The 23,522-nt window shown below is 35.0% G+C and overlaps 1 protein-coding gene and 1 long non-coding RNA gene across 2 annotated transcripts; both read right to left on the bottom strand.

Annotated features, from left to right (window-relative positions):
- Window positions 1-626: 626 nt before the first annotated feature.
- LOC139693378 (uncharacterized protein C14orf119 homolog) lies at window positions 627-1,067 on the bottom strand. Its single transcript, XM_071591506.1, has one exon. It carries the CDS (start codon window positions 1,065-1,067, stop codon window positions 627-629), a length of 441 nt encoding a protein of 146 aa, XP_071447607.1.
- A 12,768-nt stretch (window positions 1,068-13,835) lies between these two features.
- Window positions 13,836-23,133, bottom strand: LOC139693392 (uncharacterized). The gene is made up of 4 exons (XR_011702045.1): window positions 22,890-23,133; window positions 21,826-21,982; window positions 20,176-20,482; window positions 13,836-14,012 (listed from the first exon to the last, which is right to left on the bottom strand). It is a non-coding gene; the product is annotated as an uncharacterized lncRNA (long non-coding RNA).
- Window positions 23,134-23,522: the final 389 nt, after the last annotated feature.

A 23,522-nucleotide genomic window follows, 5' to 3' on the forward strand; every position in this document is an offset into this window, starting at 1 on the left:
ACAATAACCAAATTGAAAATGAGATATGGCAACTGAATGATATACGTGAGGGCAAGAGATTCTCTGTTTAACATACCACTAAGACGTTAGGCTAAAGCCAATATATATAATTTCAACGATGGCACTTATTATACAAACAAAATGTGTTTGTAGCAAGGTTGCGTCATCTTCAAAATTTTGCGTTTTAAACGTAAAACATTACTCGTCGTCGCTTGAAAACGTTAAATATAAACCGAGTTTAATCAGTGAAACTAATGGCTGCTAATCTGATGACGCAAATATATCTAACGTCCATTAAACAATAGGTTTTTGCTTAAAGATTTGGAATGAGTAACAAACAGGTCAATACTGCTTTTCTATAATAATTTACAAAAATATCTTATGACTAGTACATAATATGAAGAATATAGGGAGAATAGTTTTGCCATGGATTATTATGTGCCAGAATCATGATGCTGAATGAAACAACATCCAGAATGTGAGAGCACTCACTCAATGTTTTCATAATAACGGAATGTTTCACTATATAGTTAACAACAAAGTGTACGCATTAATACCGTTAGTTTTATCTCCTAGCTGCACAATAAGCCGCATGTAAATGAAAACCAGCATCGCCATTCGCGAATTCACACCACTTCTCCCAGGTATTCTTCTGATTCCACCTCCTGAGGTACAGTGGTCTGGGGAAGGTTCAGGTTCTCCTCCTCGCCATCCTTCTTGCTCTGTCCGGATGCTATCAGGTGGAACCCCGCCTCGTACTTTTCAATGAACTGAGGATCCATCTCTTTCAAGCCAGTGAGGAATTGATCCTTGTCTGCCTGACTCCAACCCGTCACCCAGTCTCCAAACAGTTTTACTCGACACTGGAACAAACTTGGTGGCCGATCACCTTGGTGACAGTTAATTCCTTCCATTCCAGCCACCACTCCATTGACGCTTCCGGGAGGGGAAAATTTCTGAGCCAAGATAGGCAGGAAGTCTCCTCTTTGCATCTCACTCCACTCTTTGAACCACAACAGCATGAAGCGCAATTGGGCTGGAACTGGATATCGGTCATTGGATCCCATGTCTAGGGTTGTCTAACCTTTGGTTAAGGTGTTCGTTGTCCTAAGAACTTTATGTTATCCTTCTAGACTCTCGAAAACCATTGATTCAATAAATTGCTTCTAGTGACGTTCCTAGAAAAAAACATCAATATAGTGCACCAAAATGGACCACAGAGGAATTCAGGGATTAAGTTTCAATAGAGCTGAGAAGTTAAGCAGGGCAATGAACATCCGCGGAGTAAAATGAGGATATTTTTTTCATACTGATTCTACCAAACATCAACAAACGGTCGCGTCGTTCGCCCCACATTTCATGTCAAAGATTTTAAATCAAGGTAATATTGAAACAGGAATTTAAAAATTTGTTACCTGCTACACTACTTAGATCGTAGAAGACCACGGCAAACTAGAAAGAGCGGATGTTTCAATCGGGTGCCAACAACTAATTATGCCGGCGGCATTAACTTCCAGTCCTTTCACTTCGCTACATGTCACCACATACGGAGCGTGAGTCGCCACACAAAAATAAATATATTTATCTTTTTTGAGAAGCCTTAAGCAAAGAATTTCCATTTTAATCCTTGGATTACTACAAGTGTTCTTAATTTCATTCTTTAATTGTAGAAATTAGGTTATTTTATTTGGTAAGCAAAGATTTTCTTGTTTTGAAAATATTTAAGGGGTGGTCACGCCGAAGAGCGGCCACCTACCTTGAACTGTGAAAACTAACGGCGGATATTTAAATGTTTTAGTGGTGAAAACACCATGAAGCCGACAACCAGATGTCTACTGAGTTAAATACCTTGGCAAGATGACAAGGACGCCTCAATAAAGCAAGAGGTAGTCATATAGGGCTGATCGAACTTGGTCAAAACGCCTCTTCGTCGTGTTGGCCCCGAGTTTATCGGCCACAAACGCTGAAAAGTTGGTCGCTCGTTACACCGGAGTATCACTGTACATTTAAAAGTTTTAAAACCCATTTATTTGAGGGCTGGCAGGACTACTTGCACGGGGGTGACAAGAGATTAAAACACGTTGAAAATAATTTAACTGTGTGTAAAATATTGATAGTGAGAGAAATAGACGTATTATTGATGGAGATGTTCAGGAAAGGAGATAACTGGATGGAGTGCTTGTTGGAGTTAGGTAAGACAAAAGCATTACAATTTACAAAAGCTGTAGTTAATAGTCAGTTGTATTTATACTCCACCAAATTCCCTTTAAATAATTTTTTGTGAACATTTTGACGCCATTTAATACCTATCCAGAACATGCTTGAATAATGAATTCCTGTTATTTGGTATTTCCAATTTTCCCAATATAATTTCATTACCTGTAGCACCCAAAAATGTTTAAATTCTTAAACTCTGAGGGAAATTTGTAACTTTTTTATTTTCAACCTAATTAATAAATTCCGCCATCGCAATTATCTTAACTTGAACCCTTTCTTTGCATATTTACCTTATGTAGAACTGTAGATTCTCCACAATTATTTACCAATTAACATGTCTAGAAGTAGTGTAACACAATTCACGTGTAATAAACGGACAAAGGTGTTACACATCTGTGCCAGTTTTCACTCGGTCATGAACTGACAGGTGATCGATCATTTAATTTTAAGAAAGGTAATTATAGTTCCACAAACAGACATCTATTGGTATGTCTCAAATCATTGATATGCCAAGAATCTTGTAGTGATATAATAGCACTTCCCCTCAGAATACTTTTTAACTTCCCAATTACCAACAGATTTTTTATTGACTGACAGCAATTAAGTCGTATAGTTTCCATTAAAAAATCTGGATATAAATCTCATGTTAAAAACTAAATACGTGTATGTAGTTATTTTATCCAAAATACTGAAGTTACTAGAGTGCTTTATTGTTTTGATGATATATCCTGTATTAAAAAATATATCTGTACATGGAGAGCATGGTTTCTAATAGGCTATATTGTAAGGTTACAGGGTAAGCATTCTTCAGATTTGTGGATGGCAATCCCATTCACATTCCTTATAATTGTTTCCTTGAAATTGTCCAGTACCTTCTCAATGTGTGTGTTAAAGATCCAGGTTGTTATAATTGGGTAAAGGGTGTAAGCTGTTATATTTTAGTTTTTATTTTGTTGCATTTGAATTTACTGGACTCAATACTTATTCAATTTCAATTCAGATAATCAAACAAAGATATAATTGGGAATTATTGGGATGAGCTTATTTTTTATCTAATAATAATGCACACTGAATGAGAGGGCAGTATGATAATGGGAGAACCATATTTAATTCAATTAAATTTGGTTTGTAAATCATTTATTGATAGAACTAATCAGTGATCAAATTAAGTGGAATTGTACGTTTCCTAAAAGTAGTCTTTCATTTTTACTTTGTCTAAACTAGTCATTTAATTGTAGCTTTCAGTGATTTCCCAAGTTCAAGTACTCATGTAAACACCCCTTTGTTTTTAAGCATCCAATCATTCGGGATCTATTTAAATGTATAATGAATAAATAATGGCTATTAGGCACTTCAAAAAGAGCACCATCACTTTACCTTTTTCAGCAATAAGATAGTCGCAAGCTTCTTTGTGATTAGTTTCTCATACTCGTTATGTATTTTAGTGTGCCCAAGCTTAATTATCATCTTAAATGGTGACCTAAAGGATAGCTATTTTTCTTTTAGGTAAAAATATTTGTTTGGTAAAATAGTTATAATTATGCTAATGTAAGGAATAAACTGAATAATGTTAAAACCCTCCAGTTACATGTAAAGTTTATTGGCTGTAAATAACTAAATAACTTTAAATTAAAAAGTTTTCATTTAAAATAATTTCATGAATATAAGAGCTTCAGGGATTTAGTTTGTGTATTCATGAGATCTCAATTGTTTTCTCATTCTTAATTCTCAATGTTAGAAGTCCAGATGTTGAAGGTGCTCTATTGATTATAAATTCAAATAAATAATGCATTTAAAAAGATCTGTAACAAAAACAAGGTGTATAGGAGTGACATTACTGATAAATTCCATTCAACATGTTAGAATGATTTCTTATGGAGTTGTGTACCAATGAGTCGGTGCTATATTTGAAAAATGTCGAGTGCTCATTATTTTTGTATTTTTTTGAACTGTCATCCCCAAAAGTGGCTTTACATGGAATAAATCCTGGAAGACTGGAAGCTTCCAGCATATTGCATTTTGTAGACAACCGTGACTAGTTTTTGATGGAATATAAATGTGTGAATGCCTAACCATTTTGAATGGTGGATGATGGCTATTTAACATATGAGGGTCATCCGGAAAGTAGTACCCGTTCGTGCCGCATGAAGTGCTGACGACGCGAGTAGCCGCTGGACGAGGTCAGATAGCTTCAGTGGCTTGTCTGCCTTCTCTGAGCCAAGTTGCGTGACGCTAGCATTGCCTGTGTTGTTTCTGTGATTGTTTACAATGTTTAAAAAAATTGAGAACGCCGCCAGTTGTGAAGTGAGGGCAGTGATTAAATTCCTCAATGCAAGAAACGTTCGCCCATGTGATATTCATCGCCAATTAAAGGAGGTGTATGGAGACAATGTAATGGACGAGTCGTCTGTTCGGCGGTGGTGTCGCAACTTCAACATGGGGAGGGGGAACACACACGACGATGAGCGTTCGGGGAGACCGTCTGTCATTACAGACCAACTGGTGAGCTCAGTTGACGAATTCGTGAGGAACGATCGGCGCGTCACAATTGATGACATCTGTGAGCATTTTCCCAATGTTTCTCGAACAATTGTTCATGAAATTGTTAAACACCATCTGCATTATGCAAAAATTTGTGCAAGATGGGTCCCTCGCGTATCTCAATGAGCTGGCGGCGAAGGACTATGCAGCAGGAATACAGAAACTTGTCACACGTTATGACAAATGCCTTAATTTGCTTGGAGATTATGTTGAGAAGTAGTTTAAAGTATCCTCTTTCAAATAAAATTTTTTATGTTTGTTAATATTTACTTTTGTGTCTTTATTTCACGAACGGGTACTACTTTCCGGATGACCCTCGTATAAGTTTTGGTGATCATTATAAATATTTATTGGAAAATTCCTGCTCAGTTTTGCTAACTTTTAATGTATTACTATTTTTCATTACATGTGTACCATAATGAAGTTCAGAAAATTGTTGGATAATGGCATTCATTTATATTTTTTAAACTAGCTTTGCTTCCCCGAGTAAGAAATTCATATCTGACTGGCCTTACGGCAAATTCACCTTTTGTACATACAAATGTATTGCAATCAATAATAATTTTAAATGGGCATTGCAGTCAATACTGAATATTGCTGAGGAAATACTTGTTTTTGTTAAATTCGATGAAAACTTAAAATCATTTTAAAGTCGATCTACCTGATAAACTTGGCTTTCAGACTTAAATAATTTATCACAATATAGCTGAAATCGAATGTTCCTACTTAACATGTAGTTTGGTGTAAAACATGTAATGAAGTTAAAAAGTTTTGATGGGGCATAAAAAGTTTCCAATTAGTTTAGTTTTGAACTAGAATTAAAGAGACTTTAATATTTGAATAAAGCAAAAAGAAAAGTAACTCGTAAAAAAGAAATTATTCTTTGCAAAAAAGAATTATTTTCAAATTATCTTTGAAAACTGGATGGTTGTAAAACCACTTCAACAATCTTACATTCCTTTAAGTTTTGTTTCAGTTGAAGTAATAAATATGATAATGTAATGTTGTGTAGACATGCTGATAAGTGTAAAAAATGAATAATTCTGTATTAATGACAAAAACCATCTCGATTGTTATTCCCAAGACTTTTATGATGGACAATATAGGGAAAGTTATTCCTGGAAATCATAGTACTTAGCCCAACTGACTATGTGTAGTGCCCGGCAGTGGGATAGGCAAGGCTTCCGCGATCATCATCTCATGAAAGCCTTGCAAAGCAAAACTGACAGCATTAGGACATAAGATGTAGAAAACCGAATTGGTTAGAGCAGGTACTTGGGATGTTAGGACAGTGTTAAGGACAGGAAAATTAGAGAGTATAAAGCTAGGGATTGGAAGAGGAAATATAGATATTTTAGGACTATGCGAGGTGAGATGGAAGGGCAGTTGGGATTACTGGATTGATGGTTATAGAGTAATACACGGCGGCGGGGACAAGAGCCAACGAGTGGTTACCATAATATTGAATAAAAAGATAGGAAGAAGCGTAGTCAACATAGAGCAAGCTACAGATAGAATATTACTTGAAGAAATGAAGTGTAAGGCAGGGTTGTCCATTATCATTGGTGCTGTTCAAGATATATGTGGAGGAAATGATCAAAGAGATATGGGAGGAACTGGAGGTAGGAATGAAAGTCGGCGGGGTATTCGTAAAATCAGTTAGGTTTGCTGATGACCATGCTCTAGTTTGTCAGTCAGCCAAGGCTGCAAGGGGAAAGAATTGCTGAGTGAATTGGAAATTCAGTGTGATAGATGGGGACAAAAATAAATATAAATAAATTAAAAGTTATGAGATTTTCCAGAGAGAGAAAGGCTAAGCTTAACATTAAAATAGGAGGGCAAAAATTAGTGAAGGTAAAACAGTTTACGTATCTTAGAAGTGTTCTGGACCCAATTGGACAAAGTAACACTTTATCTACATCTACTTAATACCCCGCAAGCCGCCGCAAGGGCGTGTGGCGGGGGGTGTTAGGACACCACCCGTAATTTAGAAAGGAAAAAAAACCGCATGCAAGAACCACAAAATCATATATCCACAAAAAAAAACCGTGCCATTCATTCATGCAAGAACACTTACACCCCACACACATGCAAACACTCAATCTACATCTTACATACACATGCACCTGAAAGTATACCTACAGCTTTGCAGTGTTTAACTTTGCTCCGACTAGTAAATTCAGTGTTTTCAATATTTCTAAAGTTACTTCGGTTTCTCCCTTAGTTTATCTTTGTGGTCTGATCTACCTAAGTAGTGTGGGGCCATTATAATTCCTTCAGTGTCATAGTTAAACTCGTTTGTTCTGAACCTTTCTAAAAGTCTAAGCCTCGCTTGTTCTCTCTGTACTTCAAGTGGTTCCCAGCCTAAATCCCCTAAGAGACCTGTCACACTTGTGTTCTTATCATAACAATTTTTAACGAATCTAGCGGATTTTCTCTGGACTTTATCTAATTCTTTTTGCCAAATTTTCTCCCACGGATCCCAAATACTTGTGGCATATTCCAAATGAGGTCTAACTAGAGCAAAATAACACCTCTCTTTAACTTTTTCATTACATTTCCCCACCACCCGTTTTATGAAGCCAAGTTTCTTTAAAGCTGATCCGCATATTGTCCTGATATGTGCTCCCCATGAAAGGCGTGGTGTTAGAACAACCCCCAAATATTTAACTTGATTTGCCGTAGTCAATACTGAACCCTCTATTTTGTAGTTTATATCCTGTTCCTCGCTTCCTTTATTCCAAAATTTCAAAACTGCACATTTATCTATATTAAGTGTTAATCCCCATTTATTGCACCATTCCGAGATATTGTCTGTCTCTCTAGAGTAGCTCGCGATCTAGTTGGCTCCTTATTTCCCTGGTAATAGGTACTTTGATTAAGTAATAGGAAGGGGTTGGATAGGATGTAAGGAGAATTGTACTAGGCAAAGAGGCTTTTACGAAGAGGAGGGAAGAGATGATGGGGATGTTGGGTGAGAATGTTAAGAAAAAGCTCATTAAAACTGTTGTGGAGCATAGGTATGCACAGCGTGGAAACAGGTCACTGAAGCATGCTGATAGATGTATATTGGAGGCTTCGAAATATGGGTGTGGACAAGGATGAAGATGATGAAGTGGACAGAAAGGGAAACAAATGAGGAAGTGCTAGAAATGGTGGGCAATGAGAGGGGATTGTTTGGAGAAATCATAAGGAGACAGGAAAAATAGATGAAGGGCATATTGATTGGCAGTGGGATGTTGAAGACTATTATAAAGGGGAGACTGATAGGCAAATGAGATAATGGCAGGAATAGGATAGGGATGTTGGATAGGATGAAGGGAGGGAGGAAGTATACTTAGGTAAAGAGCAGCATGTGATAGAATAGAATGTTTGGTTATGTTTTCGTAGGAGAGACAAAATAATTTTTGGTGGTTGTGTCCATCCAAAACCTACCTTAACCAGTTTATTACCTAATAATATTAATGAAAAAATATGCAACTCTGCTCAAATAGTTTTGATTGCTAATAGTTCTGATGAATTTATTTAACTCTTCCATCTCCCTGTGTGAGAAATTGATATTACTCTCTCTTATTATATGCAAAACATATTATAAGAGGATATTAGAGATTTGCTACCTTTTCTAATTAATAAATAAAAGAATGTTATCATGTGGCTCCCACGAAGCCTCAGCCCATGAATCAATCTTTATCCAATCAAAGTACTTCTGGATGAATCTGTACAGCAATGCCAGAGCTTCGCAAAGAAACAGATGTAGCAACGAATGAATTCTCAATGACAAAAATTTGGTAGAATAGAGAAAGAGTGAGCAAGCAATAGGATATACTAGAGATTTACAGTTCCATAAATTAAATTTTTGGTGTTAACTTAGATAGGTAGCTTAAATTTACCAGTCACTTTAGTGTTTTGACCGTTGAATTTAAAGCAGCGAGAGCTGCTCGCTTATTATGTAGGGAAAGAACCTTGTCACCAATGTCACTGTAATATATGCCAGTTCAACTTTGTGTTCTTTCCTTGAAAATTTGAACCTTATTCAATTATAGGCCCTGCACAACATTGCCCTCCACTACATTCAAAGTGCCTGACAGTTTCACTGAAATAGAAAAACTCCACGGTGAGCTTGTTACTTCACCTTTTGTTGTTCATCTCAATTGGCAACACAATAGACTATACAATAGGAATGTGGAGGGAATGTCGTGGGATCATTCCACTATGCTAACTATGCAAATATTTGAAGATGGTTTGAATTTGAACAGAAATTTTCAAGAGTTGTTTAAATATGAATATGCAACTCGAATGGATTACTTGAAGTAGGGATTGTAATGTCAGTTTTTCAATTTACACATTAGCTTCCCATTCAATACCAATGGGAGTTTGTTAGACCCACAAAAAGAGGTACCTCATTACTATTAATTGGAGATTGAGTGTTTGGCTCAATGCAGTTGAATGAGCTTCCATTTTAGTTTGGCATTTTGGGAATTGACAGGAATTAGAGATATGAGAATATTGAAAGGAAGTTTTGGTAAACAAATTGTTTTATAATTATTAATGCATTGATTACCATCTATAGAACACTTAATTTGAGATTTGTCGAAGAGCATTCAAAGTTACTTTATGCATGAGCAAGTGATTTTCATAGTTTTAGTCAATTTAAAATGACATGTAAATTTTGAAAACTGGACTATATATGTTGTAGATGGACATGCAGTTGGTTAGAAATATCTGAAGCTTCAAGAATGATTGATGCTATTGGGATATTGAGTTTAATGTGCTAGGATGTGAGGAAGTTGAAGGCTAATTAATGTTATTGATTCCCTTCTTAAAAATATTAATTTCGGCAATGGAATTCTTCGGCTAATGTTCTTCAGTCTAAATACCAATACCTATTTTACTATAAAATTTTATGGAAATACCAGAACTCTGAAAAATCTCTCCTACCTCAATGTTTAATAAAATACTCCGCATCAAGCATGTGAGAGGAGATGCATCTATTACCGATCGCTTTCCCTTCCCTCTACTTTCTCAAATGCCCTGCACTTGCCTCTGTCTTTATTTTTCTCTTCTAATTAGGCAACAATGTTCATTATAGGTGTTTTTGCTCTTTGCAACCCCTTCAAAATTAATATTCTCCACATTCTATTCATATCAATTTCAAGGGGCACTGTGGAATACTGATATTCTTTCATTTCTTCTCTGCTTTTTACCCCATTCTCACCCTTTCTCTCCACTCATCCCTTCTTCTCACTCAATCCTAGATTTAATTTAATGGATGTATTTCACACCATGTGGAGTCATTTACCTTGATTAGCCGTTTGGAATCATTACTTCTTTCCTACCCGTAACAAGTGATTGAACGTTCTGGAAATGGTCTCTGGGGAACTTTTTTTCTCACTCGGTGAGTTCGGTTAGTGTAGATCTCATTTGAATTATGTTTTGGCATTGGATATACTCATAGCTGGAAAATATATCAAACATAGATTCACTCTTAAGAGATTAATGCAATGAATTCCACTAAATGATACTATAGTGGCACTTATAGGTGGTGAATGTGCAACCCTATGTTTCTTGGTAAAATCGTGACATCGTAAATTACCCAAATAATATATCAACTTTGCTCAGCATTACTAAAACATTTCCTTGATTCCAATATGCTCGGATGCATTTTTCTCCTTCTTGGAAGCAATTTTTTGGATCATGCATTATCATTTCTTTCTCAGCAATACATATAAATCTTAATTTCCAAATATAGTACTGGCTCGTATATTTCTCTAATATTTTTACAAATATTTTAAATGTTAAATTAATATATTTATGATCTAAGATGATGTTTGACATTATTAGTATCAAATTATGTTGAATGTTGCTATTCTTGCTATTGATTCATATTGTTTTTAATCTTTTGCATGTTGTTTATATGTATATATGTTTTAATTATGTTGTTTTGCCTGTATGTATTGATTGTGTGTACATGGTGGGTTAAAATGCTATCACCCTTAATTCTCCAATGGCGTGCATATTTCTCATTCACCATTTACCAAACTGTCATTGTGGCACTTTACCCAAATGTGCATAGTTGCATTGAACTAAAATGACTTTATCATCCCGTGTAACAAAGCATCGCTTTTTGATGTTATATCTTCAGTCAGTGATTCTGACCTATTTTTATTTGCGGCATTGTGTTGACAAGAACAGCATTACTCTTTATAACATCTAATTACTTGACTACTTCTCATTTTCTCATTGATTTTTCGTTTTTAAATTTCCATTCAATTTCATTCTTGCATTATTCATAATATTCCTGTGATAGGAAATATTATTAGTTTTTCTCCCAATCTTAACCCCTTGTTTTCTTGGACTAATTTTTATCCTCATCTTCTTGAAATTTCATCTTCAAGAATCCTGGTCTCCATCGTCCACCCATCTTAAATTGCATTACTCTTTGATAGTGCCAGTTTCATGATTTCAAATGTGTACTTTTCATTATAATTTTACAATCATTGGACAAATAGTGATACATTCAGGCCCCAGCTTATATAATAAGTATTTCCAGTACATATAGTGGCTCTTGTCACTTAACAAACTCTTGTTAAGGTTCAAAATGTATCTCACTTAACTTCCCAACCAGGGTATTGATTAATAGTAAAGCGTATTGCTGTAATTATTAGAATTCACTTATTTTTAAAGTGTAGCTTTTGTACGAAACGTAACTTCAAGGTACCATTCGACGTTTAGATATTTGAGGAATTATGTGAAAATTGAACTGTCACATTCATCAAACTTTCCTTTTGTGTTCTGTAATGCATGGGGCCTAAAGTTCCAAATGCAATTACTATTCTAATTTCAGAGAATTATCAGGTTTCTTTAAGTCTCCCTTTTAGCGGGGGACTACTTCGTAGACTAAAGACTAATTTAGAAAGTTTGGCAGCAGCAAAAGCAAAAGAATTACATGGAATTGATGAGCGTGAATTAGTGAAATTATGTGAACTGGATAGGTAATGTTGTTGATTTCATTTTAAGTAAGAAAAATATAAAAAAATATATCTTCATGAAGCATTTACAGTTCTTAATTTTTTTAAATTAAAAGTTCTTAATTTTTACTCCTTGGGTATATGTTCAAAGACTGTTCATGTAATCTTCTTTTACTGGGAAGATATTGTTTGGCTATCTCATAGTTTGTGTTTTACTAAGTGGTTCTAAACCTGAGAGTCATTGAGCGTGGGTGCTGGTGAGGAATTTGAATGATATATTCATGTTTTATATACCTCTTGGAAAAAATTATTATGCTTTAGGAATATTTGTGTCAAATTATCTACAAATGTTTTATCAAATAGTACAGTTTGAGGAAAACATGCTATTTCTATTATCAGCCACCTTCTTTCACATACTAGGTTATAGTTTGCACCATATTTGCAGATTCTCTTAATGATCACCATGTTCACTTTCATACCCTTCCTGCCACAGTAGAATTTCCACTTTGTTGCATCTGTTGTCCCAGAGGATTAATTCAAAATTCATTTGACTAGGACATCTCTCTTGTGTATTACTCTAGCTCATCAAGATTTGTAATGGCATTAAAAAATCTTCCTGAAAATCCTTAACCAATCACAGAACATTGCATACAATTTATATCTTGACAATGCAACATCAACATCAAAGTATTTAAGGGTGATGGCATTTTTCTCAGTTAACAAATAATGGCAACAAAACGTTTAAGAAATGAGGTGTTCACAATGTCCACAATGTTTTTTCCTTTCATTACATGTCATCATTGCTGGAGCAAATGAGTCAACCTTCATTCAATTGGATGTCAGTCAAGCACTGCAATCCGCTTGGGTTTCTCACAATTTGCTGATTCAGGAACAGGTATTGGCACTCAGTTCTTTGTGCCGAGTGGGACAAAATCCAAAAGACAGTATTGGCCCTTGGTGCTTTAACAACAGGGACTAAAAGTGTGCATCGCAAGAGGATTTAGTCTTTAATTCTATTATTTTGAACATAGGTTCTGTGATGTCGGACTTGTTCCATGTGGGGACAAATGCAAAATACAGCATCAGGTTTAATTATAAGGGATTCCTTAATGAGGAGGGTAAGAAATAAACTTTATATTTTCACAATAAAGATTTAATATTTCACGACCATGGTTTTAATGCTTAGGTGATGATTATGCGCAGTATCAAAACAATGCTCGTAAAATATATTAACTCTTTATTGTTCAAGTGTGGAGTTTCTTTTTTACCCTCATCACCCTTGGCACTTAAACCAGGAAGGACCAGAGGATAATTCACATTTGATTGTATTCAATGTCAAATTTAATTTTATTTTGTTGAACATAGGTTCCCTGTTAATGCAACTGTCAACAATAAACAGGACATGGAAACAACTTACAAAATTATTGTATGCAGGTCATATTTCTGTGGCAGTTAACTTCCGCAGGTGGACATTGATAAGGGGTGATATCCAGTGTTATAAACACTGGATTGTCCACCTGCGGGAGCTAACTGCTACAAGAGAATGACCTGCTTTCAACAATTTTTTTTATCTTTCCATGTTTTGTGTTAGTTGACAGTTGCAAAAGACAAATATTTCTGTCATTTATATTGTAACTGAATGTATCAATATTAGGTGAAATAAATATATTTTAAAAACCCTATCCAAATTTTTATTATCAAAGTCTCAACGCTGGACAGAAGCTGATTTTAATTAAATTAGGACTTAAGGGTATTTTTAAGGCATTTTTTGACCAAATTTGTGCTCAAAAGTAGCAAAATCGCCTTAAAATAAACATTTTTGTACATGAATTACAGAAATATATATTTTTTTCATTTAATTTTTTGTTTTTTATTTGTGATTGCCAATGCTTATCAGTTGATTTTTATAAAAATTTTTCTTCAGATCTACAGCAAAAAAATTGTACTAAGTCCAGAACAAAAAATTCCATGGCCAGGGTTGAGAAAAATGTAAAAGTTTTAACATAGAAATATTTTTATTTACTATGTTCCAATACAAAGTTCAAAATATAAACAAGTAAAACTCATGTATACAGGCAAAAAATGCATGGTACCACACAGTAAGGCACTTTATTGGTGTGGCACCATGCAGTATAAAAACTTAAGACATATGTTCCTTGCACCTCATACAGTATTTTCATCGTTCAAAGGAAGCTTGAAGTGGTTCAACTTGGCAAGTTGTGTGCATGATCATTACAGCCAACACAGGATGCCTCACAGGAGACTGTAGGTGGCTAATAACAGGTCCTGTAAAGATAAAAAAAATTTCAGTTTTAACAGCATATCAGGTTCTAAATTAATTTTAATCAACAGTTTAGAGTGATTTGTAATGCACATGATTGAGCTATAAATCATTTAAGATAATTATAAATAATGATAAAAAGGCTTGATAAGTTATTTTTTTATTCTTTGACCAACGTGTGATTGAACAAAGTATTGTTATCTTTTGTACTAAAAATATTGACTGTTTTGAGGCTTTGATGTTACCTAGGAAGTATTAATCTTAAGAAGCACAAATTTCTATTCTACTTATTCTAATCTCAATTATTGCAGATGCCAACTTAGTTGAAAATTAACACGAGAGATTAATGGCAAAATTTAATGGCAGGCACTGTATATCTCAAACATTGACTTTTTACTTTGGCATAAACCAACAGCCTTCGGTAGCTAGTATAATTTGAACAAATTATCAAACATTAGCAATGGGCAAGATTCCCACTTGTTTCTAATGCCAATTACATTCAACATTAGGGTTTCTCCAATTAACTTCAAACAAGAATGCTGTTAAATTAATTGCATAATTTTAAGTGCTATTAATTTAATATTTACGTAGCCCTGGAAGATGCTTAATTTCATTATATAACGAGGTTAAATGCAAAGCAATCCTACGCAGTTAAGTGCATCTCAAATTTATTCAAACACGTCGTTTCCTTGGCATGAACTGACTGAGCATTCGGTAGCTTATATAGTTGAATGCTGAAATCAATGAACTATCTGAAAAGCATCGGTTAAGAATCTACTAATATATTTAGATCCAAACACATTCACATTCAACTGAGTGGTGTCTCAAACTTTCGATGAGACAATATAAGCTCTACTTGGCAAAGTTAAATCCTACGGATTAAAGTTATGATTAGACAATGTTCTAATTTTACAATGTCAAAGTGACAAATAATTAATTGCAGGAATGGAATACTTGAACTGATTGAGATGAATTTCTACCAGAATTTGGAGGAACTCTTTCAAATTCATTTTTTGAGCTGTACCATACAGCAACACCTTGAATATTTTATTGAAAAAAGCACTGAAGTGAAGAGAAGACTTAAATATACAGTAAATATATACTTTATTTTCACGGTAACATCACTTCTGGAAAAAATTATAGACTTTCAAAAGCTGGGTGTGTCATGATTGAGGGAGAATGCTCCTGATATTGATTGATAAAAAATGTTCTAAGTAGGTAACATTGAATGTAACACAAAACGATCAAAATATGAAAGCATGCAGTCAATTCAAGAAGGGCTTTTAAGCTGGACAAAATTTCTACTCCTTTTAAATATGGATTCAATTACAGTCTCAGCACAGACAATTCGCCTTCAAGTAACCCATTCCCAGATGATTTCCTACGGTTCTCAAATATATCAAATTCTTAAGGATACCTAGCTTTTGGGGATAATTATACTATCAACTTGTTTTACAGCGATGGTGAGATAATATTTTCTTGGGCTAACTGAAGTAGTTAAATAACAGAGTGTTCCCCCGAATTATTGATGCAGGCAAATGCACCCTATTCACTTCATTCACCACCTATTTCACTGCATTTGGCATGCAATGAAAAAGCTAGTCCAAACAAAAAACCAACTAGAACATACCAAAAACTTTTTGTAAAGATAAACATGGCAATAATTCCAAATGCCCTACAAACGAGTTAGTTAAGCCGATAAGGGCTGCAATTAAACGTTGTAAACAAGCAAAATAAAAATACATACTGATAGTAAGTTCAATTGCAAATTAATTAAACAATTTAAATACGCGCACATAGAAATGATTAATACATTTAAAAAATATACGTGAAGAGTAATATCATGAAAACGCCATTAAAATCTACAATCAAGAGTTAAATATCTCAATTCTTTAAAAACATTTATTCGAAAATCTGTAGAAGTAGACAGTCTGTGGAACGATTCGGGTACGGTAATCTCCAAGCTAATTACTAAACATTAAGGGAGATGAAGCTAAATAAGGCCGTGGGGGTGGATAACATTCCCGCGGAACTACTGAAATGTTTAGGAAAATGTGGGAGGAAGGGGCTATATGGGCTGCTTCGTAGTATCTATGAAGAAGAAATCTGGCCGGAAGACTTTGTGAGATCAGTTTTAGTTCCCATTCCGAAAAAGGTAAAGGCTACATCATGTGAGGACTACAGAACAATAAGTTTGATATCCTATGCAGCTAAAGTTGTACTTAGGATCATAAACAGAAGGATAGAGAGTAGGGCAAATGATTACTTAGGGGATGATCAGTTTGGGTTTAGGAAGGGGAGAGGTACGCATGATGCCATTGCAGTAATGAGATTATTAATCGAGAGGAATATAGAACCACGAGGTATTTGAGTTTCGTAGATTTCGAAAAAGCATTTGATAGAGTGAAGTGGGAAAAACTAATGAGTATTTTGCAGAAAATAGGAATAGATTGGAGGGAAAGGAGGCTAATCCGCAACCTGTACATGTCTCAGACTACTCAGGTGCGAGTGAGGAACGGGGAGTCCAGTTGGGCAGTGTTAGGAAGAGGTGTAAGGCAGCCCATTATCTCCGTTGCTGTTCAACCTGCATGCAGAGGAAATGATCAAAGAGGCATGGGAAGAACTGGAGGTAGTAATGAAAGTGGGCGGGGAATTCGTAAAATCAGTTAGGTTCTCTGATGACCAAGCTTTATTTTGTCAGTCAGCCAAGGGGTTGCAAGCATTACCGAGTGAATTGGAAATTCATCGCAACAGGTATGGGATGAGAATCAATATTAATAAAACAAAAGTTATGCCATTTTCTAGAAAGAAAAAGGTTAAGATAAACAAAATGGGATGGCAAAAACTAGAGCAGGTAGAACAGTTTATGAATCTCGGGAGTGTTTTGGACCAACACGGTTAAAGTAGTAGGGACATAAGCAGAAGAATTGCACTAGGCAAAGAGGCTTTCACAAGGAGGGAGTTGACAGGGAGGTTGAATAAGGATATTAAGAAATGACTTAAAAACTTTGATATGGAGCGTAGCTATGTACGGAGCGGAAACGTGGCCATTGAAGCAGGAGGATAGATTGGAGGCTTGTGAAATGTGGGTGTGGAGAATAATGGAGAAGGTGAAATGGACAGAGAAGAAAACAAATTAGGAAATACATGGTATGGTGGGCGAAGAAAGGGTTTTGTTGGGAGAAATCCCATGGAGGCAGGAAAAATGGTTGAAGGGCATATTGATCGGTAGTGGATGTTGAAGACTGTAATAGAGGGGGGAATGTTAGGCAAATGAGGAAAGGGCAGGATCATGATAGGCATGTTGTACGGGATGAAGGGAGAAAGGAAGTACTCAAGAGATGAAGAGGTACCTGATGTAGAGTAGGATACAGGATTTTGTGTTTTGTTTGGAGTATTAAAATATTTGTTTGGTAGTTGTGTCCATCCAAACCCCTACCTTAACCGGCATATTACCTTAAAAAAATCTCTAAGCTGAAAAATATTATCACGAGGTTCAGGATTCTCTATCTGGAGATGTTCCAGTATTCCTTCAGCATTTTACATAGTATCCAGATAGGAAGTGTGGGCGGCAGGGGGAGATTCAAAATCGATCATGCAACAACAAAATTAAGTATTTCTTAATTTGTAGTTATGATACGTATATATTAAAAATTCAATTGAAATCAGGTTAACGGAAGGTAAATTCATTTCACTTTCTCTATGCATACAAGACAAGTTGCAGCTATCAATCAATTTGCGACAGCAGACTAAAAAGGAATTACTAATTAGGAAGTTAAGTGTGTCAAAGTTTAATTTTTAAAAATCAGCTAAAATTGCTATAGCATTTAAGAAACTATAAATGTAGATATGAATGCATTCATTCTTTAATTTCATTGAACATTGCTTTAAGATTTGCATATTTTTTCCTGAAATATGAGGAACATCATGTTAAAAAATGAAAAAAATATATTGACTAAAATATTAAGGTGAAAATGAAAGAAAATTGAATCACGGTCGCTGACTGAATAAATTTGATTCCCAAAAATATAATAATTGAAACGAAAGATGATTCCTTAAAATCATTCCCTTTGGTAACCACGAATGAGTAAAATGTTTTCCGTTTAGAAAACGTGGCTCTCTGTGCTGGAAGGCCACTTCTGGATACCGTGAAAATAACCCAAGAAGAGATATGACCCCAAAAGAACAAAAAGTGGATTGGGTTTTGATTCTCCCAAGATTCATGTTAATCCTGAAATAATTTTGGGTAACCTATTCAAGTATGCATTCAATCAACATTTCGCAATGGATTTCACTCTTGGCAACTAAAAATAAGCCTTGAAACCAAACTAAGTTATGGCATGCCAGTCGCAACTACACTATTCCGAATACCTGTTCTCTCTCTCTATATTAAATAAACAACTCTTCATTTATTGTCAGCCATTCAATACAGCTTTGGATTTCCTAATATATGCGTATATGCAGTCATTACGTACAATCGAGAAATTAACCATAGGGTATGCTAATTTTTGATAACGTTCGGTATAAGTAATGTGTTAAATACACTGTACTAAATTTGGAATCAGTAAAGTAATACGCATGAACGGGGGGGGATGAGTTTCAGACATAGGATTTCGTATGAATATTGGATCCGAAATAATTTTTAGCCAAGTTCGAACCGAGAAAAAGTACGGAGCTAAATATAACATTTTCAAACAACTTCTTAAGATGGAACAAGAGAGAAAAGCTATATGGGAAGTCAAAGGCATCTAATCAAAAGGATAAGCAAGATTATTCAATCCCCACCGATAATAAGAATTAGAAGCAGAGTTAAGGGGCACATCTGAATATAATACCAGAATTCAAATTAGATTTAAAGATTGCCTCAAAGTTTACTTAGGTCCACGCATTTGTTATTCCCACTAATGCCTATTTCTAGTTTTGTATTTTGCACTTTCCTTCAAATTTAAAAATCTTTGAACTATGCAAAATTAACTCAAAATAAAGGTAAAATATAACGGTTGCGATATGTCATTAAGCATTGACAGTGATACGCGGTATTTAGTAAAAGCAGATTAGATTTCCTTTTGGCTAATTAGAAGTGGTTAATCTAAGGTCATGTAACCATTAAATGCGAATGTTTAAGATATTTTTACTCAAACGTGGTACGGCTGGAACACGTGCTTTTACATTCAATATAGCCTGAAGAATTAACTGCCATTCATTTACAGCTACTTTTTGTCTAACGATGATTCGAAAACGTCGGCTATAACAGCAGATAACATCTCACTTAGATTTTGAATGAGCCGCAAATTATCAATCAAGTTTTCCAAAATTGATCGCAGGAATACGTCTTGTCTGGAGGCGAAGCGAAAATTCACAGTTTACCATCTATATCCCCTTTGCACTGCAGTAACTATAAATAAAAAGTGTGCTCTGAAGTAGGGTAAAACTAAGTTTACAAGAGTCATTTGCATTAGTCTGAGAGAAAAACCAATTGTCTCATAGTTTAAATAAAAAAATGTTCGTTTTAGTAGAATGAGGAAGTTTCTACGCAAAATCGATAAAGAACTAACACCTTTTAATCGATTTTTATAATTTGTTTACACAATTACAGACTTGGGAGAAAATCAGGATGAGTTAATAGCTTGATATCTCTGACATTTTTCAAGCCATTTCAAGCAAAATTTTCTTTAGACCCAATGTCTCCTAAAATACACCCAATAAAATTATAATTTCCCTTTTACTAATCAAAGGAAAAAATTGAATGCATAAAATTAAATTAAAAGGAAAAAATGATATGTATAAAATTATGAAGTTGACGAAATTTTAAATTAAACATCATAATAGCGAATCATATTTTTGTGTGTTATAAAAGCTGAACTACTTCTACTTTTCAATTTCTCAAAGCTTTCGAAAAATTTTAATTCTAATGCAGTTTTATTCCCTGATTTACGAAGTTAAAACTAAGTTCCCATGCACACAACAAATAGGAAGACTTCGACCAGAAAACAAGAAGATAATTAAATTAAGATTTAAAAAAAGCTTTAAAAAAATTAATTCAGATAAAATAGACATTTTATAAAAAATAGAAAATCAAAATATTTAAGCAAAAAAAGTTAAATTTAAAGTAAAATTCGAAGAGCAAATTGATGTATGAAAATGAAGTATAAATGTGATATTGACTACCTTTACGAAGAGCCGAAGTCCAGTAAGGACAGCTGAGAGACTACTGAGATATCTCGCCAATGAGCTGATGCCCGGAACCAGTCTTGCCTTCTTCCCTCATCTGAAGTCTTCTTTCTCTTCCGATCTGGAGATATTCAGCAAACTCGAGGTCTTTCGTTGGCAGGGTGAAATTTCGCAAGGATTCTTCGAATATTCCAAAGATTGGAATACATCCAAAAGTAACATCACGCAGTTATCAGCAAACTGAAGCCACAGTAAGTTTCTCGATACCATTTGAAATGTAGCACCGCTCCAGCAGAGAAACAACCTTATTAGAGAAGAGAAAATCGAAACGCTCAGTAATCTTAAAGACAATTTTTATCCTAATTAACATATTCTAAAATAATACAAAAAAATAGCGAAACAATTCTTGATTATTGCATTAATAATTACAAAAGGATTCTTAGAACTAGCCATTTATGTGCAATGAATGCAGATAATGAGTGAAATATCTTAAGATTTCTAAAAACTTCTCATATCATGATGCTAAAACTGTTAACAAAGCCACATAAGTAATGTCATAAGATTCGAAGTAAGTATTAATCATTTAATTCAATTAATTTACTTCCTCAAATCATTCAGCAGTCTTCAAAAACACTAATGGAGAGTAAACAAGTGTTTTTAAATTAAGCACGACATGTCTGCTTTGGCTTAGACATTCTTAACGTAGTAAAGTACTGTTAAATGCAAATCTGCATTGGAAATTCAAGACCTAGATAATAATTAAATTTCAACCCTTAACTTCTATCAGAGTTTATATTTAATTTCTTTTAAATATAATTTATTAAAACTCAATAAATTTTAATAAAATTCTCACTAAATTTTAATAAAATTCTCACTAAATTTTAATAAAATTCTCAATAAATTTTAACCAACTTTCCAACAAAATTAAATAAAATTAAATAAAATTCCCAATAAAATTTAATAAAATTCCCAAATAAATTTTAATAAAATTCCCAATAAAATTTAATAAAATTTTCAATAAAATTTAATAAAATTCTCAGGAAAATTTAATAAAATTCTCAATAAAATTCTTCCAAAAAGTCTCCAAAGATAAGATTATGATTAGTCATAAGATTAGCAGTAATTCAAGAGAAAAAATTCAAGAAGTTTCGGGAAAAGCCCTCTTAGATATCATTTACACCAACTGAATACTTCGTCCATAGCCTTTTATTGTGCAGTGAAATATAAGAATATGCATAAAAAAATCCGTAAGATTTAAATCTTTAAGAAAAATACATTAATTTCGTCAAAAAGATCGTCAACTAAAAATTGTGAGGAAAAATACTTGGCAGGAAGCATAGCAATACCTAACATTGTTTGCACTTATTCCTGACATGGATTTGATTATGAGACAACAGCCTTCAGATGGACGAGCGGAAATATGATAACCTCAATCGACGCAGTAAATAATTAGTCTAGTAATTATCACAGAACTCTTGCATTAATTCAGGGGCAGAATTTATCCCGTAATCAACTGTGAGCACGCGATACTCATCTTACTTCGAATAGTGGCTGCGCCCGCGGGTAAAAACTACAATCCTATCTAACTTAATTTTCAAAAGTTTAATTTGACAGAGGCCTTAGATTAAAGCGCAGAAATTGGGTTACCTTTCTGGAGTAGGTACAAGCAGCATCAGGGAAGTCATCCATCTTCTGCCCTTTAAGCGTGCCTCTCGCTTTGATGGAATGGCTGGGCGATGCATTCTTCGGCAGTGGAAGTGATTGTGGCCCAAGCAATACGATCGGCAGGTTGAAGTTGAATCGTCTGCAAGGTGTGAGATGAGAAATGATAAGTATTTGGGAAAAATAAATTGTTGATGAAGCCCAAGATTAAGTTCTTACCATCGTAAAATGGGCACGTTCACAAAGTGATAGGCAATTGACTTAGTGTAATCAAGTAGGCACATTCTTAAAAATAATAACTGGACGTTTAAAACTCAGCCAGCAAAGCACCAATGCTCTTAGCAAGGGAATTTTAACTAGACTGGAAATTGTCTTCCATGAAACTATTATTCTACCCCCCCCCCAATCCCCCTCACTCCAATTACGACAGTAACACCTTCGTAACAACTGAAATAAAGCCAGTCGCATCGAAAACAATAACTTAAATATTTAGAATCGCTTCCTTAAGTATGACATTCAATTCACATTTGGCACGATTTCGTTAAGAACTTTCATGCTGGGCACGGGAAATTTGACTGCAAAAATAACGCCAGAATATAAAGTTACTAGATTCGCTTATGCAAACATTTCCAAGAATATCGAGCATATCTTTAAGAAATACTCTAAGGGAACCTAGTCCTCCGAAGTAAAATATAAGGTCTGAACAGAACCGTCACTCGAAAAGCGAATACAAATGCCTTCGTTAAGGTCTTGTCAAATTTCGCCTTTCCCAAATTTCGCCTTTCCCAAATTTCGAGTGTTAAGTGTCCCGATGTCTTAATCTAGTTACGGCAGAATGCATACACAAATTACAATTACACATTTATCCTTTCAAACGTGAACCAGCATTATTATGACATTTACGTATCCAAGAAAAGATAAGCTTACGAGAGAAATTAGAGTTCAAGCCAGAAAACGACGATCCCGGGTGTGTTTTAACAATATTATTCGGCTATTATAGTAAGTTTCTCCGGAAAATAACCGATAATTAAGAAAGCATGACCACTTACTTGATTATTCGAGGCATCGGTGATCTTCCGTCGCTTCCTCTTACGCACACCAGCGGCAACCAGCTCAACCGGACGTCGTCGTAGAAATAAGTTCTCGGCCAGGGCATGAAAAAGGGAAGGGGGGAAGAATGGTTCGGCGGACGCAGGGGATTGGTGGGCGAAGATAAGAGAATGGGGTGGTCTGAGCTGCCGACAGGGAGGGAGGTGAAGATTGACCGGGGATATTAGATAAAGAGGAGGGAGGTGGGTGGGGGGGGTTAATGAAATACCCATAACACGGTAGAAGAAAGGATGAGGTTGACGAAAAAATGTCGTAGACAGCTGAACACTAAACGGTACGGATATAAAATGAGACCAGCATTTGTTCATGGAACTGCGAGAAATGAAAAACAAATATGTGGCGAAAATAAAGTATCTAACAACATTGATTGGAACACAAGGTTCCACTCTGGGGATTGGCACGCAAGGTATATCTTAAGTGCAAACAAAAAAAAGCATTTTATTTCCTACTTTTCCTATGAAAATGACATTTGCGCGAGAGGAGAAAGATATTGTTAAGGATAAAAACCAAACGGTTTCGAGATAATCTTTAGCTGAAAGACTTAAAACCACTAACTGCTGCAAAGCATTATC

Source organism: Hetaerina americana, unplaced genomic scaffold (assembly GCF_022747635.1).
Source record: "Hetaerina americana unplaced genomic scaffold, ioHetAmer1.1.p SCAF_48, whole genome shotgun sequence".
NCBI classification, from domain to species: Eukaryota; Metazoa; Arthropoda; class Insecta; order Odonata; family Calopterygidae; genus Hetaerina; species Hetaerina americana.